General features: G+C 39.2%; 3 protein-coding genes across 5 annotated transcripts in view; 1 reads left to right on the plus strand and 2 right to left on the minus strand.

The window, feature by feature from the left end:
- The window catches only part of vstm2lb (V-set and transmembrane domain containing 2 like b), a 35,717-nt gene extending 33,638 nt beyond the window's left edge, over positions 1-2,079 (plus strand). Inside the window, exon 4 of the mRNA XM_079683192.1 lies at positions 720-2,079. Coding sequence (XP_079539318.1) covers positions 720-1,028 — 309 coding nt within the window. The 3' untranslated portion in view covers positions 1,029-2,079. The remainder of the gene's footprint in view (positions 1-719) is intronic.
- An 866-nt stretch (positions 2,080-2,945) lies between these two features.
- On the minus strand, positions 2,946-12,465 carry tgm2b (transglutaminase 2b). Its single transcript, XM_079684444.1, has 13 exons — positions 12,358-12,465; positions 9,233-9,412; positions 8,079-8,297; positions 7,564-7,682; positions 6,987-7,115; positions 6,693-6,870; positions 6,398-6,530; positions 5,789-5,892; positions 5,464-5,703; positions 4,846-5,121; positions 4,602-4,762; positions 4,138-4,274; positions 2,946-3,452 (listed from the first exon to the last, which is right to left on the minus strand). Exons 1-13 carry the CDS (start codon positions 12,365-12,367, stop codon positions 3,299-3,301), a joined length of 2,040 nt encoding a protein of 679 aa, XP_079540570.1. The 5' UTR covers positions 12,368-12,465; the 3' UTR covers positions 2,946-3,298.
- A 1,263-nt stretch (positions 12,466-13,728) lies between these two features.
- Positions 13,729-20,251, minus strand: part of quob (quattro b) — a 29,834-nt gene continuing 23,311 nt past the window's right edge. For 2 of the 3 annotated variants that reach the window (XM_079681346.1, XM_079681344.1), the window contains exons 17-24: positions 19,910-20,134; positions 18,731-18,901; positions 16,711-16,888; positions 16,142-16,258; positions 15,288-15,533; positions 14,811-15,088; positions 14,376-14,432; positions 13,729-14,232 (exon numbers count right to left, since the gene is read on the minus strand). In XM_079681346.1, coding sequence (XP_079537472.1) covers positions 14,394-14,432; positions 14,811-15,088; positions 15,288-15,533; positions 16,142-16,258; positions 16,711-16,888; positions 18,731-18,901; positions 19,910-20,134 — 1,254 coding nt within the window. In that variant the 3' untranslated portion in view covers positions 13,729-14,232; positions 14,376-14,393. Of the gene's footprint in view, positions 14,233-14,369; positions 14,433-14,810; positions 15,089-15,287; positions 15,534-16,141; positions 16,259-16,710; positions 16,889-18,730; positions 18,902-19,909; positions 20,135-20,251 lie in introns of all 3 variants that reach the window. The other variant, XM_079681345.1, reaches the window with a different exon arrangement.

The raw sequence follows: 20,251 nt of genomic DNA on the forward strand, positions 1-20,251 counted from the left end.
TAAACTGTCATCAAGCATAAAGCACAAATATTATTATTGTTCAAATAATGAATGAAAACATTTTGTAAGATATCTTTATATTATAACTGTATAGGTGACTCTGTAAAGCTTAAATTAATACTTCACCCCCTAAGTGATGTATCAGCTCGCCCCAAAAAACTTGTCACCCCGCATTGTGAACATAGAATCAAAAACAGAGAAGATGTTTGTTCAATAATACATCAAAAAAGTCTATTATGAACTCTCACACAACGTGTGCAGTATAATGATTCTTATTTGTGTTATTTTACATCCAAAATCCTGCGTTTTTGCTCCAACCTTACTTTCATCAACAGTTTCACACTCGGTCTACTTATTTATGCAAGCACTGTTTTAGTAGTGTTATAAAAAGTAAGGTTTTAGTGAAAATCCATGTGTTTTGTCAGTACTGAATGACTGGATAAATTCAATTTGGATTACACTGCACAAGTTTTGTGGGTGTTTTGATATGCTAGTACACATTACATTCAGTTCATCAAGACTTTTCTCTGACTCTGGATTCTGTGGATTCTTCAAGAAATCAAGGTACATTAACAATGTGAAAGTAATTAGTAAACGTAATTTTGGGGGTGAAGTATTATTGTTACCATAATTAAAGTGTTTAGATTAGAAATACATGTTATACTGTGTGTTTACCATATGGCTTCAAATAAGAATACATCATATTGTGTCCCCATTAGGTGGTAAAAGTGGCCGGCAGCAACATCTCCCATAAGCTCCGTCTCTCCACTGTCAAGCCGTCAGACGAGGGCACGTACGAGTGTCGAGTCATCGACTTCAGCGGCCCTGTGGCGCAGCAACACCGTGTTCGCGCCTTCCTCCGTGTGGAGCCTGGGAGCAGTCAGGGGTCTGAAGAGGTCAAGAGGCAGAAGAACGGGCAGAGGTCACATGGGAGCCAGCCGCACCCCCACCACCAGACAGAGGGCAGGGAACTGAAGAGGAGATCAGCTGACAGCCCCACTGACTGCAGTGAGAGCTGTGGGCTGTAGAGGGTCTGCATGTTCATGACTTATCTCTACAGAGGGACTGTCACCAAAACACCCGTCATCACAGACTGGACCTTTGGGTTTCAGCGTTTGTTTGTCCATCTTTAATGTATGTGTTGCAGATTGCCAATGCTGTTGAATGCCAATAGAGGGCACCATTTGATTTAGTGTGCATATAAATGTGTTCTTTTCTTTGCTTTGTTCTTTTCTCAGTTTTTTTTCTCTTGCATTAGGTTTGTGTTATCGTGAAAGTAAGACTGTAATTAGAGAACATTTGTTTTTGTTATTTTGTATTTTTCGACTCACTCAACTGTAGTTTTCCTCACAACCCAAAACTGCAATGGAGAGTCAGAATGATTATGTCATAAAAAATAAAAAGGGGATACAGGCACAAAACAGATAATCTCCCCATTCCACTTCTTTCACCAAAACATATGCCAAAGGTTGCAGTATTTTAATGTTAATGCTTTCTAGGAAATAAATAATATATCAAGCTTTCTTTCATTTATCTGAGAACATTTCAAAGTGCTTTGATTTATTCATGTAATCTTTGTTAAAGCAGTATCTGTATTAAGCTTTCTAAACCATAACTATAATGTTTTTCAAAATAAAAATGTATGCCTTCATCACATCAAATAATGTATAATGTGTTTGTTCTACTGTTAGTGCTGCTGTTTGGTATTTGTTCTGTTAAATACATTCATTAGAAATGACTTGTTGTTCTTAGTATTAGAGCCAGTATTTTGTTTTACAAAAAGGGCCACCTAATTGTGATCTGTAGTCAAGACTGCATAAAGGACTACAATTCCCCCAGCGCCAGCCTCTAAATAGACAGATATGGGCCACCTGTGTTCAGACGCCGTCGAGACACAGTTTTTAATCGTTAAAGTTATACAAGCCAATGCAAAGAAAGAAAGAAAGAAGGACCACCTAAGTTGTTCATTATTTTTATTTGAGTTTTGCCTCTTGTTTGATTTGTTTTGACTATTGTAAAGGCCTGTTTTCTTTGTTGAATGTGTGAAAAGTGTATTTTAACGCATAGCAAAATATCAACAAACACCAACGGAGGCCAAGCAAGTTATCCAACTGTGAGTAAAACGCGTTAGAGCTGTCTGTTTAAGGCTTTTAGTTTGGATTTTTGATATTTGATAAACATTCACTCAAGTCGACTTACTGAGTTTCACAGACTGAGCGCTGAAACTCAGTAATACTCAGTAAAACGTACTTTACCAGGACCTTCTGGCTGATATTCAGTCTCTTACTTTGTTACTATTATACTGCACTGCAGTGCACATCATAGATGTTTCTAAGAGAGTGGGTAAGCCTTGTTCTCTGTAGAGTAAATATGTGCTTCGGCCGCACAAACTAACCAGTCGATTGACCTTTATGTGTCCTGAATTTTAACTGCAGTACCTGCCAAACATAGATCAAAGAGGTAATTACTTGTATTCACTGGAGAAATCTAAAACGATGGTTATTTGGTGTTTTATATTGTACTTTTTACGTCACTACACATCCTGTTAAAATAGTATTTTTCTTTTGGCAGCCAGCAGCATGCCGCACAAAAAGAAGCTCTTAGGCCTTTTTTTTAACCATTGCATTTACTGTTTGTGACCAGGAGAGAGCAGCACTTTCTCTAACATTGGGGAAATGAATAACACATGCATATTGCTTACCCACACACATGCCCATATGAATGATAGAAGTAAATGTCTTGTAAAAGTTGGTGTGTTGTTATAGTCTAAAGGAAGTGGAAATGGTTATATTACTGCAGCTTACTGTACCATGCAGAAGACAGATCACCTAAAGCATCCACGGGTCTACATTTTATAGACAGACATTTGTTTTTAATTACTACAGGATGTCCGTACTATACCCATATGGTGAAAGGAGAAGCTCAAAAAACGATAAACACATTGCTTTGATGCAAGGGTGCAACAACTCTTTTAATTGTAGCAATGAAAAGGTATAAAAATAAAACATAGTACTAAAGTGACTAGCTATTAATTCAGATCACAGTATATATTCTGTCAACATTTTAGCATGCACAGATTGAATAAGCCTTAATGAGCATAAAGCGTTGTCACTAAAATAAACAAATATACATTAAGCATTTTGGACTAAACAGTGAGATTATAAAGTATTTGAGTGGAAAAGCTTTTTGTTTTCAAACTGTGCAAAAAAGCGTGCATTTGCATATCTTTAGATAAAAGGCTTGTAGTAACTGTTGACAAAACAGTGCCGGCTCGGCCATCTCATGGACGGTAAAGGCTTTATTTTTTCCCGATAATGACATTCCTGTAGCCCTTGACGTGACACAGTTTGTTGCTGTCGAAGTCGACCACCAGCTTTCTCCTACCAGAGTGGGTGGGAGTGAAGTATATTTTCACCTTGGCATCCTCCCCAGGTCCCACTGAAGAGCCAAGCCTGTAGGGTAAATATTTAGACAGTAAGATTGTGACACGTACACTAGAGAGAGACATTTTTCTTGTCTTCTGATTGAATAAATGTTTAGACGATCAATTACCAAAGACTATCGACTCATGTCAGTTTACACTATGTATGGAGATGATGGGAAGGAAGCTGTAGTTTATTAACTTAGCATACAGTAAATGACTAAAGGTCATTTAAAAACTTGAACAATAAGGCCTCCTCACTAGTATATTATAGCATTCTTAAACTTGTCTCGACCCCACTAAGTCTCTGCTTCTTTCTTTAGCAGTGGGCTCCTGTCCTGTCTAAACAGAGGCACATCCAGCCACACATCTGGAGGCTGCACCAAGAGAGGGGGAACAAGTCATAAAACAAAATAACACATATCTCAGAGTTTGGAAGTCGAATGGGAAAAACAAATGTCCACGACAGACACATATGATTTGAAAAGGTCAAAAGTTGGTCAATGTGTTGTCATAGCAAAAGAGGCAGAATGAGTCTGGTTGCTCTGCGTCCTGTCACTGAATTCAAATGTTTATCAGATTTCATTCTTGGGGAACCTTTTTTTTTTTATAATTGACTGTGTGCATGTTGGTGTCTGCAGAGTCATTTATGACAGGTCAGTGGTTGGTTTTAATGAGTAAAGAAAATGATTTCAATCAGAAGGAACTCATACAACCTCTCAGAGAGGACTTGTCCCGAAGTCAGGTTGGCCCCTTCGATGCTGAAGCAGCAGTTCTCCAGCGCCTCTGGAAGAGGGTTTTTGAGGGTGATCTCTGCAGCCAGCTTCCTTCCTTCCTTCGGTTCACCCAGGATCTGCAGAGCACAAGAACTTAGTGATTAAAAGTCTCACTATATGTTGAAAACTTTTTTACTTTACCTAATTGGGTAAAGTAAAATTATGCATTATGCTATTTAATCGTGGTTTACACATACTTGGGAATATGTGTTGTTGATACAATACTCTAATCCTACTGTATATCTACGTCCTAGTGATTAACTGGCCTGCTTTTGTTTCACTTTTCTAATACATCTTCATGGCTTGTTTTGACTTTGGACATTACTGTATATATGTACTTTTTTGGCATTGTTATTTAAAAGTTGTCCCTAATATATAGCTCCAGTTGCAGGTCATATACTCACTCTGACTTTGATTTCAGGATTCTCCAGCACAATGTTCCTCACAGCCAGCATTGCCTGACTGTTGGAGAAGTCTATCAACAGAACTGCCAGGCGGATCAAGTTGTCCTCAGTGAGTTGCTCACCGTACTTAGAGTAGTTCAGTCTTAGTGGGACGCGCCTCTCTAAAAGAAAACACACAATCTATTGAATACTCGCAGTGCAAAGTCAAGTGTATAGAGCATTCACGTGAAAAACACTACCTCACCTGCTCCTGGGGAGAGCTCAACATTGAGCAGATCTTTAAAACCACAATTATTTCCCATATGTCCGCTGTAGGACACAGCACAGGATCCAAACACCAGCCGGCACTTCTTGTCGCTTTGCGTGTTGTTTGTGACCACGGCGAACACGTCAAAGTCGCAGCCCTTTCTCATGTCTGATGTGACTTTGATGGCGATGTGTAGGCCTTCATTTTGCTGCTGTTGGAGCAGCTTGTTCTGGTGGTTAGCCTTCTTGAAAGCCTCCCGCTCTTCATCAGAACCTGGAAATATGGAAGTCACAAATCAAACACTGAAAGAAAGAAGTCCCACATTTGTTTTAGCCCTTAAAAAAAGGTAATTTTCTATGTTTTTAACTTGTTAAATTGTCCCGTTATACAAAACAAGCTTAAATGTGACCTTCTTGAACACTTTATGTACATTAAGAATAACACAAATACTGATAGGGAATGTAAGAATGTAAACAGCAAGTGAACTCTTTGTGACCTACTGATATGCGAAAAAGGCCTGTATAAAGTAATGGTCATGTTTACGGTGTCTTGTGATAATATAGAAATGATAAGGACCACCCCTATTGAATATTAGTTTAGTCTATCTCTTTATACCTTCAGGGTACTTGTAGAGATGAGTGACGTCCTCTCTGGCGTCACTGCCCACTCTCTTTGTGCTGATTTTCTTCCCCACATATGTGTATGTGGTGACTTTTGATGTGCTGCCGTCTTTTTTCTTCATGATGTTGACGACATCAGCATTGACCTCAGCAAAGACAAATGGGGCGTCGTACTTGGAAGTGAGCTCACCCTCCTTAATGGCTCTGACAGGGGTTGGGCCGCAGCAGAACACTCCTAAGTTAAAAAGATCAACTTTGGTGAGGATTTGTCTTGATCAAAAGTAGGCTCAATGATTAATTGATTGAAGTGTGTTCAGTACCTTCACTTTTCTCCTGAGGTGTAGGGTCACTGGCCTGCCAGCCGTTAAAATCAGATTTAAATTCAGGCCGGCTCATCCAGTTCTCTACCCAGCAATGATAATTCCTACAGATACAAACACACCATCAGCCTCCTACACATTTTGTTATCAGTATTTACTGCAAACTAGACGGTCAAGTTGTAGTTAATAATCAAATCTGCCTAACTACAGGCATGGAAAGCTTCTAATAATACTAACATATCTATCATTGAAAAGTAAGTTAATATTAGAGCTGCAACAATTATTGACCGATAAATCAGTGGATCTACAAAACAAATTATTTGGCAACTATTTGAATAATTGTTTAATCTGAAGAGGTTTTTCATGCAGAATATGCTATTTTATGATATTTTGCTTTATCTTTTATATATCATATTTAAGTAAGTTTATCTTTCGGTTAACATTGACAAAAAGAGACATTCAAAGACTTCGACACGGTCTTTGAGAAACTGGGAATGGATGTTTTACAACATTTCCTGACAATCTACACATTAAATGATAATGCAAATAATCTTTAGTTACATCCCTACACATTAGACCTTTTTCTTAATTTATTAAATATGTTCTGACCATATCATTTCTCCAGACTTAAGGAGGCCACCGTTTTCATTGATGTAGCGTTCGATCACCAAGTCGCCGTTGTTGTCGTGGGCTGACACGTAGTTGGTGATGACTCGGCAGGGGATGCCAAGCGCTCTGGAAACTAACAGGGTATATAAGCAACTTACATGAGTATTGCAATACTAACAGGAACAGACAAATGTATATATTTACTGTGTGTTTACACATTTCTTGTGTCCGTTTGAGACAAATCGAATGTGTTTTTCAGTGATAGGCCACAAAGCTCCACTGTGTCCTATCTTACTTGTGCACGCTACAGCTGCAAACACCCAACACTGTCCGTAGCGAACAGGCTGACAGGCCTGTTTGTCCCAGTTGCGCAGAATCTCCACACTGCCCTTCCAGAACAGGGGGCTGACACCTCCTTCATAGCCATCTGTCCATTTCCCCAGCAACACCCCTTTGTCGTCATTACAATTCACCTAACAGGCAAAGGAATAATACATTTAAATTCTGAAATCCAAGACTTTTAAATGTTTAGTTTAAAATGACATCATCTGTGCAGATGAACAAAGGATAAGTGAAAGGAAATGAGTACCATGGCACTGAGCACCCTGGAAACATAGATGGGATTTCTCCTCCCTGAGCAGTCTTTGCCAGGATTTCGCAGACATTTAGGATTCATATCCAAAATCTGCAGACAGGTGTCCAGGATTCCACTTTCAAACTGTACAGAAAAAAACGCTGATTAGTTTCTTATTACTGACCGTTACTGACACAAGGTTAGAGATGGAGAAATAACCAAGGAGAGATTAGACAAGTCAGTTTCGAAACAACTAAAACCGGTGCAAACGCATAGCGTGGAACTCTGGCATGCTGTAAAGCAGTAATGCAACGCTTATGCCAGGCTTATCACACTTTGTGTCAGATATCAAAGAAAAGGCAGGAAAAGATAACACTCCCCTCATGCTATCAGACTCAGACTGTACACTGTCAGATATAAATGTCTCAGCCAATTCAAGCGCCAAATATTTTTTAGAAATGCACATGTCTTCCTTTTATCAAAATAAGGAGGGTTCAAACTCCTTTGCCACTCAGACACAATGTTGGCTCTCAGACTGGACAAAGTGTGTAGGATGAAGTGAGGCTGACAGCAACAGTGTTAGTGTTGGTACCTGGCCAAAGTTCCAGGGTGTAGGTATGGGAAGTTTGTGGCTGCCTCGAAAGATGATCCCATCCTGAGATAAGACGTATTCCTCCAAACTCTGCTCATTTTCCATGTACACTGCATCTCCTGTTGCCAAGAACCATTAAGAATAATATCATGAATGTCCTAATACATGTCTGAAGTGGAACATCAGTTGACTTCAATTTCTTCGGGAACAACATTTTTAACCGCACCCTGCAATCTGATGGAGTTCATTCACAGCTTTATTAGTATGATTTACAGATGCTTACCAGGCCAGCTGTTTCCCTCTGTTTCCATTATGCTAAGTTTAACTGGCTGCTTGCCCATATTTACCAGAACAGTGTAGATCGGCAAAAAAAACATCAATAATTATATTTCCCAAAATGTTTAACTATTTCTTTAAGGTCAGACAATAATTATTCAACAAAACTATTCAGTTAATCATTCTCCTATACCCTCTGTGCTGCAGTGCTCTTAAATAACTTCTGTCTGTTTACCCACCTGGGCACCAGGGGTTAAAGAGCAGGATGAACTCAATCCGCTCTGATGGCCCCAGGGTCAGGGTGTAGCGGCCGATAGGTGCGTCAGGGGCGGCGCAGAGGGACAAGGCCACCATGTCTCCGGGGGGGCTGGTGACAGCAGCACTCCAGCGGGAAGTGTCAATGCTGGCAGACAGACCAAAGGAGGCCCTGGTGCCATACTGCTCATTAGGCTGAGGACCTGTGACAAAGAACTTAGTTAGAGATACCATCTGGGAAAGATTTTGAGTCTGGGCAATGGAAACTCGCAGGGTGCATTTGCCTGTTTTCCCAACCCTGACTATATTTAGTTCAAACATCTCTGGAATCTGTTCTCATGCATGGACAGCTTAACTGTGTAATGGCATCTCATTATAACTCTCTCAAGCCCCCCCCCTAAGAGACCTCAGTTTAGCTTTGGATTGTGATAAATAATTTCATCTTAAAATCCACTGTGTTCATTTCAGTCCAAAAATGTCTTCACATCTTCCACCGGGTTCATCCAACTAAAACAAGAGCAGGCCGCTTCCTTCTCATTGGGTGGGATTAGGGTTCCTACTCTGATCCATTAAAACATACTTTACTTTTATAGCTTGATAATGTTATCTATGATTATACACATGCTTTCCTGTCTGCAAGCAACATTTCCTGTTTTGGATATGATGGCAAGTATCAGCTGACTTATCATACTCTGCATGAGAGTTTATCAAAATATGAACTGAGGAGAGTACTCAGATGTCTCTGTGTTTACTTAGTGTTCAAACAGCAGAATATGATGAGTAAACTGTAACTGTGGCTCCTAACAATAACAGCTTTGTCCTCTAACACCCATAGAACATTAAGGGACAAAACAACAGAACATCTTAAAGCTACTGTAAGTGTGCTCTTTGTAAAAGCCAATAGCGGTGTCACTGAAAAATGAACCATGGGAAATTGCTTTAGGTTCCTCTACAGCTGCTTCCCCCGATCATATCTACAATCACAATAGGTTGCTTAAGAAAAAACACACAGTAAGTTCCAATGTGACACTAAGGTCCTGCATTACAGGGATACTTACAGAAACGTTTATAATATTTTAAAATGTTTACTTAAACTTGTATGTGTACAGACAGTAAAGAGGTAAAGTAGGAGTAGCACCTGTCTCTGCGACAAACTCAAGGGAGCTGACTCCCGGTTGGAAGGTTCCGGAGCGAAGGTAGAGGCTGATTGTGAACACCTGGCCTCTCCTCAGGATCAGACGGTCCACACCGTTGAGATCGGTGCGATGGTCGGTGTTGTTGAACTCGCACTCCAGGTTCCAGCGTTCAATGTCCAGAGCTGTAAAGACGTGAGGGCATTTAAAAAACACTGAAAAAATGAGCAGAAAGCATAACCCTAAAAAGGTGGTGTTGATCATTATACATCTTTACCATTATCAACCTTATAAACATGTATGTTTGCTATTCAATACGCTGTGAATTATTTTAAGTATTCTCTCAACAGTCTTTTTGGTTATTATGGTTACTAAACTGTACTTCACTAATTATACCCTGATATTGGTATCCTTACTAATGTATTAGTATATGGTCCTTTGTGTTTTTATATCTGAAATTCTCTGAAAAGATGCTCAACTTGTCGTTTTCTTCAACAAATAATGTATAACGTGTTACATAGCAAGTAGCTCTCTTTATATTCATTAAAATGAGTAGAACATACAGATCTGTAGTGTACATAGAGTCTGAATCTTGTTGTTGCAATTAACATGTTTTTAGGTATTTTTTGCTTTCCTGGCTACAAGTTGACTTATATAATAAAACAAAACAAAAAAGGTCAAATGTTTATTATTTATCCTCAAAGCAAAATTGTGTGGACTTTGGGATAAAAATACTTTAATGGTAAGATCGTTTAATTTCAAAGGGCTGGATTTAACAAGAAGTAAACACAGCCTGCTTGTGAAGTGTGCAAAGACAGAACCACTCCTTCTCCCCAGGGCACCCTGTGACTAAAGAGAATCACACCATTGGATTTCTTGTTTTTAGACAAATTAAAGGTCTCCCTATATAAGTTATTCACTACCTACTGCACCATGACATGTCAGGAGGTTATCCCCTGACCATATATTAGTATGATGTGTTAACAAAAGCCCTGGAGACCCTCATGTGGATATAGGAGTGTCAGGTCTAGGCTAGACTTGGATCAACAAAAACTAAGCTGCATCGTTTTCCTGCTGTTTTACACCAAGTCCATCATTCCTCAGTGTTTCCTCAACCTTCCTGTAGCTCTGATGTTTTACTGATCTTGAACTTAGTTCAGTTTCTAATTGAAGACACGTTTGTGTCACTAATTGGGGTAAATGCCTTATAGATGACAGCGCTACCTATTCTGGGACAGCTGTAGATTGTAGTCAGGGGATAAGGAGGGCTTTGCAGTTCCGCCTGTGAATACTCTCCAGCCATTCGATATAGGCAAATACCATATAAAAAATCAGCATGGAAGCATGAAGCATTATGCTATTTAATCGTGTTTGAGAACAAACATCTGGAGAAAGAAATATCTCACTTGAGTCCAGGAAATTCAGATTTATTTTTACTGTTTTATTTTGTAGACAAGAGTATTACTGTTAAGTACATCGCACCTCATGCTAAGAGTTCAATAAAACAGATCCTCAGTTTACAGAATGTAAAAACTATTATAAAGATGAATATCATATAAATGTCCATGAACCTGAAACGTTCACAGCAGACAAATGGTGCACTGGGAAACTGACGTAATGCTTTCTGTAAAGATTTGTGGGGTGGTTTTTTTGGCCACAAGAGAACATCTCTTTTGATTTAAAACCACAGTGCATGTGATGAAGCAGATGGTATTCATGTGGGTATTCAAAGGTATATAGGGTTAAATAACTCACAGCACAAGGCTTTAATATGACACGGATGGGCAGAGATTCCCCAGAAATGACTCTGTCCTCCTCACTGACCTCTACACGTTGTGCACGCCCACAATTCAGTCCAACTTTACCACCCATGACCCGCAGAACCACACACAGAGGCACTGTCTCAGCAGGCAGCACTAATAAGGATATTAAAACAAATCTAGCTAGTGTCAACTGTGTAGCCGCTGGTACAGTAAACAGCGTTTTAACCCTGGAAAAATAAATATGTTCCCGTCAGAAGTGAATGGAGTTTTCAGTCTTGCAGTTAACACCCATGCTGACTTCAGCGCTCCATCACAGACACTTTCAACTAAATGCTTTGTAAGCTTCCAACAGATGGAAAACAGGTGCCATTTCTTCATCAATGTGCTGTTTATTCTAATTCTGTAGTCAGTGTTGTTATATTTGCTCATTTCTATTTGTGTGTAATTGCTGCAAAAAATACATATTAGTAACATCCTGTGGAGATTGAATTAAAAAAAATAGAAAAAGCATTTATTTATGACTTCAGACTTACTGTTCTGTTCACAAGTTCTCTTCTATGCCACCTACTGTAAAAGGGAAAATCGTATGCCTATTCTACCTTTTCTTCCATAAAATGTGAAACTACTCATCACCAGCCATGTTTGGCATAATTATACTACACATGTTGCCTACACACAGGTCAATGCTGTATTTCAACATTTAAAGGTATTTGAGGAGTTTTAAATGTCTTTAAAAGGTCATACAAATTAACTATTTGTAGGGTTGTGTGTGAGCGTGTGCGTGTATGTCTCTGTGTCTCTGTATGTATGTTTGTCTGTGTGCCTTCCTAACCAGTTGACTCCAGCTGCTTTCAGCTGCTATTAAAAGGGTCCAAGGACAACAATCATCGGCTCAAACATGCGGTTCAAACCGTTTTTAGATGCATCGGTCTTCAGATGTTAGATGGTTCTGTGCTTGACAGAATGATAGTGCAGGATGTGACAACTTAACATTTGTCAGGTTCTTTCGGACACATCATGACTAAAGTATATTCTGACAACATTGTTTGACCTTCCTTCTCATTTACTATTCTGTCAGTGACTAGAATAAATGAGCACTGCATTAAATAAACTGAAAGTGAGTTGCCTTAACACAAACACCTGTACAGAAAACGGTAGAGATAAAACTGCAAAGCAAAATCCTTGACTTGCAAAATAAATACATATCATTACGCATAGCCGAGTTTCTGTTCAATAACTTACCTAGTTGTGAACTAGGCTACTACACGACTTTTTTTATGCAATTACATCGCAAATGGTTGTTGTTGTTGTTTAAATAGCACCGGCATTGTATGACAACAAATGCAAGTAATGAGAGTACAACTTACCTTTAGACATGACTGCAGGTGTGTTCTTGGACCAAACTGTGTTTCCAGCGAATCTGCAGCGCGGCTCAAAGGGGAATATGTGTGTGAACCCTCACCGTTATCTCGCTCTTATTTGTAGTGGTCCTCCTCCTGGTGGTGGGCGTGACGCGACCCTTTCGCGCAAGCGCCCACACGTTGAGTTGTAGCCTCTTGCAAACATCTTCCGGTGATTCATTACTGAAGGATGGTTTGAACTCTAATTTGTGTGTGCTGGGTTAGCCAAGAATAAGTAGAGGTCCACTTTGACGTAACAGAAGAATAGTGGAAAGGTACAGAGTGCAGTAACATTTACTTAGAATTACAACAATATGGCAATATGCTACTAATATTAAAAATAAGAAGGCAATTAAAAGCAGGTGTATTTGATAAGTATTTATACTTTAAGATGTAACCTTTTGTTTGTTTCACTATTTTATATATATTTCTTTCTCTCTTCTTTTTCACTCCGGTATTACACTTGGTTACATGTTGGCTTATGAGCCTAGTTTATTTCGAGTAAAACCCATACACATTACACAGTAAGAGTCAGTCATATGGTTTGCAGCTCTAAAGGCAGACTATTATAAACCACATATAAGAGTATTGGCTCCAGAGCTGTGCATTGCATGCACAGAGTGGAAATGACTAAGTACGCTTTCCAAGGCAGGCTTGGCTAAAAGACTGTGGCGTCTCAGTTCCCGATCTAATAGTAATCAAGTGTTTCCAAGAAAAATAAATAGGAAATATTTTTGAAACCTTTACTTCTAAAGAAGTCAGAAAAGCAGAAGCTTTAGGGGAAGTATGTGAGTGGGGTTCCTGTTGAGCGCAATGAAGCATAACATTTCCTGTTAGATAGAACTGTTAGTAGGCTAGTTAAAGTAATCTAACTATCTTTCATACCGTTTAATGCGATATGTTGGCTACAATGTTACATGTTCTTCTTCACTTTTAAAAAGTAAAGTATTGTGAACAAATCAATCGATTCTCTTCAAATTATGTTAACTCTTTCATGTGGGTTTGGATATTCTGGTGTTGCATATTTACTTTTCATTAATTAAGGAAATACATTTTGATAACTTACTCGACTATATTAATTCCCCATCTTAAATTTGGGCCAGAAATTGACTAACTATTTGACTAATTAAAATATTAGACTTTATTAGATGTTAGCCACACATTTTTTTGTTTAAAGATCTTGCATCTTGGTTTGGATACAAACAAGGTTATTGTGCAAATAAATACACAAAGGACACCTATCATCACTGTAAATCCGCTACATTTCAAATACAAAAGCAAGTTGCTATCCTTCATTTCAGTAAAATATTAGTTTGTGCGACTGATCAAAAGAAAGGAAAGAGTGAATGTGTTTTATTTTTGAGGAAAAAAGTATGACATGTTTTAACAAGTTTGATAAATCTGTACAAAAGGAAATACATATGGGACAAAAAGGCATAATGGTGTTTGCTGCCTTTGTGATACAATTCTTCACGGACCTCCACATTTTACAAAACTCCTCTAGAATCCGTAAGTTGCTTGTTAATAACATTCTGCTCATTTAATTTCACCACGATTATTAGCATTGTGTTACAAATAGCAGGTAAGCACTGAAAGACTGCAGAAACTCTATGATCCTTTGCAAGAGATATGAGACTGGTTTAGAGGGACAGCCATGTCAGTTAAGCATTTTTGAAATGTTTGAGTACAGTACATTTACAGACTTTTTTAAAAACAATTATTAGGACAACTATTTACAGAGTGGTTATGGATTACAGTTGGTCTATAAAAGGATGTCTGTTTGAATGGTTTCATCTTCAACGCTGTCGTCAACAGATGGCATTTCTTGGATGAAATCCAAACCTGTAGAAGAAAAAAAAGTTTAAATCAATTTTCTTTCCACAGCAGAACAGTTTATAGTACACATAATTACCAACTGTTCAAAAGGAGTTATAGTAAATAAAAGTTTAAGAACAATGGGTAAAGTATAAATTACTCACACTCACCTTGTACTGCATCACAGGTCAAACTTCAGTGGATTTTCCAACACTGGTGTTCTGAGCCTGAGGGATTGCATACAACATACAATGAAATATGAATCACAACATAAGAGGAATCATTGAGATTGGGAAATGCAATCTGCATGCAGAAATCACTTTTCTGTATAAAGACTAGAGCGGCACTAATTGAGGAAAACATGCCATATGCAATAACATTGTTGAATACCACAATAATAAAAAAATGAATAAAAAAGGGATTATTTCCAACATTCTTTTATTGAACAGACAGTATTTATGGTGCAGGCATGGTATTTGCAAAACACTAATTGTGCAGTTCGGATAAACAGGGCAGAGATCATTTATTGATGAATTAATCACTAGGTATTTTAAGTTTCCAGATTGTGAACATGTTAATCAGTGGTAAGGAGCTTTGTACTGCACCTTGCCGCAGGGCAGGTCCTTGGTCTGTTTTTGTAGTTTAAACTTGGGCTTTGGTGCAACTGGTGGTTGGGTTTTTACTGGGGATCCTGCCAGAGCACTTGGTTTTTGGAAGACTGCAGAGGCTTCAGTCCTATGAGCAACCAATGCCTCTTTAACAGTGTTCATGGAGGAACAAAGGGAAGAGGATTCCTCCACCTCTCCTCCAACGGCCGATTGGTAGCTGTGACTGGAGCAGCTGAAGCCACTCACACTCTCTCCAGATGACTCGGAGCTGTCCACTGGAACAAAGAGGAGGCTGGATTACACACACGTTCAATGGATAAATGGTCAATTCCATCAACTTCCCTTTAGAAGTCTCCTTGGTTGCCCTTGACCTAAACCTGTGACTTTGTTTGAGAGGAATACAACTGTTAAAGTATCTCCAGGTTCATAACATTTTGGTTATGTATGAGTTAAGAACATATTAACTAAACTCACGCAGTAAGCTGTGACTCCCACTCTCATGGTCCAGGTCGTCGTCCTCTATAACTCCAGAAGGCAATGCGTATCCTCCAAGGCCCCCCGTAACCCCCCTCCTCTCTGGCCCACACAGGTATCCCCCGGGAGACAGGGAACCTCTTCCAGATGAAGAGGAAGAGGACGAGCTGCTTCCTGAACCACCAGATTTGGGACGAACCCCAAGAAACCCATCCAATGGCCCAAGTGAGGATAGCACTCTGTTTCCTGCAGTGAGAGAAAGTGGGTGATACGATCAAAAAAGCCAAAAGTTATATAAAGCCTATTGTCACCTTCATCAATGAACATTTGGTAAAATAGCTAATAGTTGAATTGATGGGTTTACAGGTCAGAATCCATGCATCAGGCACAACGTCAATATTGCATCATCACTAAAGAAGAGCTGAAGCCTCCACCTCTCCAGACTGGCCATCAGGATTCAGTGAGTACACATTTAGTTGTTTTTTAGTTACATTAGCAGGATTGCAAGGAAATGGTAGTTATTAATAGTATAAATTCCGCTCAAGGTCATGGAAAGTTTTGGACATTTGAAAAGGTGTGTGTAGCCTATATTGTACTACGGTAAGATGTGGGATGTTTACTTGTTGCTCATTCCCAAATGCTTGTATGCCTTTCTGCCCAGATAAACAGAGTGGCAAAGTGTATCACTACACTGGTAGTTGTTAGGCAGCATCAACAAATAAGGTTAGCCTACACAATTAGCATTTTGTTGGTTTGAATTGGCGAACAGGCTGGCCTGAGTCAATCTGCTGGCCTGGCCACTGCTGCTGAATAAAATGAAAGCCATGAATCAGTGAGTAAACCTATTTGCTTACCTCTTCCCATCTGTACATAGTTGACAGCTCTGTCATTGATTGCTGCATCACTGGGCTGGATGTCCATGAACGGCTTGTTTCCAATACCCATGAACACTCTCTCCTGCATGCGGACCTCTAAAAACACAAGTGAAATAATCAGTTCAAAATGTTTTCAAATTCAGGAATGGAAATTAAAGAAAACGCAGGCAGAGGTGGAAGAAGTTCTCAGATCTATTACTTTGGTATAGAAAGCAACACCACGTTGTAGAAATTGTGGAAATGCTCACTTGTTTTGAAATATCAAGAAAGATAGGTACACAGGAAGTGCAAATGTCTTTATAATGAAAAGGCTCTATCAATAGAATAGAATAGACTATATCTTTATTGCCATCATACAAAGTACAACTACATTTCTTTGGCAACCCTCACTGCAGTAGAGAGAGCCATCAACAACTCTCTATTACATAAACCTCACACATGTTATAATATTTGTAATGGGCAGTACAGTATATTGGCATGAAGACATGTCATGGACATGTCATGCCATGTCAGTGCGTGTTTATGTATTTGTGTCCATTTGTTGGTACCTCTGTTGTGTACTGCCTGCTCCCACAGGATACGCTCCAGGTCCTTGGTCCAGGCGTCCTTCGCCTCCCGACTGGCTGATTGAAGTGTGTATGTGTCCTGGGTTTTCCTCTTCCTGAACCAGATCTCAAAGCACAGGCCGCTGTCACCACTGTTTTGGGTCATGCCTACATCTGACGTCTAAATGGAAGCAAAGACAAGCTAGTCATGTAACATGTTAGTTTGAAATATGAAAAGCATGAAAAGTACAGACAATTCTCTACAACTTGTTTTATTTTGACTTGTGGTGTGTTATGCAGTGTTTCAGAAGATTTCATAAACTTCTGGTGAGGACAAAATGTTAGTGGTGGACAAAGTGTGAATCTCATAGGAAGACAGCCCCTAAAGTAAAGTGTAGTGTATGGGGCCAAAGCTACATTGTTGTTAACCTGGAGGTCGAGGTTGGCTCCTGAATATTTGCTTATAGTTGCAGTTGAAAGCTTCTCCAAGGTGTTAATGGGGTTTATGCTGATTTAGGTGTTAGTCTAATGCATTGGCTCTCAAAGTGGGGGGCGCAGAGGCATGCCAGGGGGGGCGCGAGAGACCAGGAGGAAAAAAAAGATTTAAAAAATAAAAAATAAAAATAATATCATAATTTGAAAAATGATTGATTCGAAAATAATATGATGCAGTACAGTACTATTACGTCTGGGTCTCTGTGTTTCATTAAAGCTTGGCTCTGTGTATGTGTGTGGAACGAGACATTTTGTGTGCGCGAGAGAGAGAGAGAGAGAGAGCGCACCGGTACCGGAGATCGTTGTTGTTAGCTTCTGGTGCTAGCGAGCTACGCTAACGGATATAAGGAGTTTTTTCAACAACAAGGTGGAGGAGGGTCCTCTCCTGTCAGACTGAGAGGCTCAGTGAACTAAAGGACTCTCTCACTGTTATCTCAGTGGGTCTCAAATGTTTTGGTCACCATTAATGTAAAAATTATTTCCAAGGCACACGTTTATATGATCATTATAGTTATAAAAAAATAAGAGAATAAATGAAAAACAGGTATGAAAAAAGAATAAAGTTTAAAAGGGTGATTTGTAAAATATCCATAGAGAAAAAGTAAATCTGTTTACAGTTCTGTTTCAAATGAGTGTTGATAGATATATCCTTAGATCTCTTCATGTTGCTCTCAAAGTGCACCAGATTGATGCATTTAACTTCAATACTTAAAAATAAATCTTCCCGGGGGAGCGTGCCCCCGGACCCCCCTATGTAAGGTCCACACACCACCTATAAAAATAGCACTTTACCCCTGCTTACACCTATATGCCATGAGCTGATTATCGAGCCTTCATTGTAACTGTCACACTGTGTATATGCGTGGGGAGTGTTGTAGTAGTAAATTCCACTGTAGCGACCGGTACATTAATGGGAAACCCTAAATGTTAGAGCACCCTCTATGAAACGTCAAGCTACCCCACAGCGCCCCCAAAAAAAATCTCTGCCGCCGCCACTGAGCCTGACTATTTGTGCTGGGGGGACCCGACTTTTTTTTTTCTCCAAAGGGGGGGCCTGACAGAAAAGATTTGAGAACCACTGGTCTAATGTTTGCTCTCTTGTTAAAGTACTTAAATATTAGGTGAAATATATACAATTTAAATCCATGAATTTCAATTATATTTAATGTACTGCAATGTTTTCTTTTCTCTCATTAACATTCTAGTAAAGTATCCAAATGTTCTTTGAGATATTATTTCTAACGCGAAGCTCTAAATGGGACAACGTTCAAAGCCAATTTTCATGTCCAGGCCTTAGGTCATTTGGAGTTTTTCTCAAAGAATGACGTCTGCAAATAATGAGTAGGTGTGTTACAAGAGAGTTGTAATTGTCATTCAGCATGCACACACATTTAGGGAGTTACCCTGTTCCAACAAAAGAGGAAGTAGTAGTACATCTGAAACTGTTATTGCTTAATTTACTACTTCTGGTTTACATTAACACATTTAGACCTTACATCAAGTTGTGTATGTTCAACAAAAAGTGTACCTTGAATGACTGTTTGTAGATATATGTATCATTTCCTACATCCGTCTTCCTGGTTTTGCTAAAAAGAATCAGTTCTTGAAAGAGAAAAATGTGGCGTAAACATTTTTTCTTCCTGAATGTGACCAAGAACTCATCCTGCCGTATCAGTTGCCCCTGCTCCTTCAGATTAACCTGCAGTACACACAAAAAAGAGATTATGGGGGGTTATGTATGGTATTCAGCAAAAATAAATAGAAAATACCAACTTCAACTCTACAAATTATTTATCAATATGATGTACTATCAGCCTTTTCTCCCAAAAATGATTATTTTGTTTTTAAATTTAGCTGATGAGGACATACGCATTTAATATAAATGCTTTAGGCAATTTCAGTTAAAATCACTACAAAGTATTTTGGGACAATGTACAGAAACAATAACCTTTATAAGCTAACCAACACAATTCCTATGAATCTGCTCTTTTGGTAATGGAGCACATCCCAAGCACATAGCATCTCCCTTCACATTCCATGGAAAGATTATGAAACTATAATTCTTTCTCTATAATTAACCCATTTTATTTCTTCCACCCACATCAATCCCTGGTGACCTGTATTGCACAAATCCACAATGATGAATGTTTTGGAAAACTGTACTCCTTCCCCTCACTTACAAATAACTGTAATGGATGAATGCTGTCACCTTGCCTTGTCTGTACCTGTCTGCCAACTATGCTTTCCCCATCGAAGTGGAGATTTCAATGATCACTGCTCACTGCTCACTGCTGGAGGGTGATGAGTCATTCTTATCACAGTATACTATATATCTATAGAGCATAACTATATAGGTATGTAATGTATACAGGACATGAAGACATCCCCTTCTTATGGTCTTTCTTTATATTTCGGTTTACAATACAACACAACATTTTAAAGGAACGAGCTGCCTATCTTCATTAAAAACTCACCTGTTCACCATGGCCTTTGACCCCTAACCCATCACAGTCCCCCTGCTTCCACTCTCATTGCTATTTATTTAATTTGTACTTATTTATTTGCCCCTTTTGTTTGTTTGTTTATTCACCATGTAAAGCAGCCTTGGGTCCCTTGAAAGGCGCTATACAAATGTAATCTATTATTATTGTTACTATTATTATTATTATTATTATTATTATTATTATTATTATTATTATTATCTTACGTCGCAGTGGTGGATGGCGTCCATTGCCAGCAGGTTGTTGCCATGGCGAAGTTGGAAGTGGACGACCTCCAGGGCGGCCTTGACCTCAGCCATCTCTCTGGTTTGTCCCGGACCGCACTCCCTCATCATGTCCTGCAGCAACAGGCTGTACTTACTGATCCGCTGCACGGGCTTCAGCAGGTACGACCACAGGTCCATCTTATCCCCCAGCTTCAGCTGCTTTTGCTGCCGTACGAGGAGAGGAGACAACGCTTCATTATTGTCCAGCAGCGCTAGAAATGTACTCGTAAGGTATTCGAATAATGGTGAAGTCTATTTGCAGAACACTTTAATGATAAGACA

This window comes from Notothenia rossii (assembly GCF_949606895.1).
Source record: "Notothenia rossii genome assembly, chromosome: 5".
Lineage (NCBI taxonomy): Eukaryota > Metazoa > Chordata > Actinopteri > Perciformes > Nototheniidae > Notothenia > Notothenia rossii.

Excerpts from the sequence above, each read along its gene's own strand:
- tgm2b (XM_079684444.1), bottom strand. Across the intron at positions 6,871-6,986 it reads CCAGGGTGCTCAGTGCCATG|GTGAATTGTAATGACGACAA; the intron begins GTACTCATTTCC and ends TTTGCCTGTTAG. Across the intron at positions 5,893-6,397 it reads AAGTCTGGAGAAATGATATG|GAATTATCATTGCTGGGTAG; the intron begins GTCAGAACATAT and ends TTGTATCTGTAG.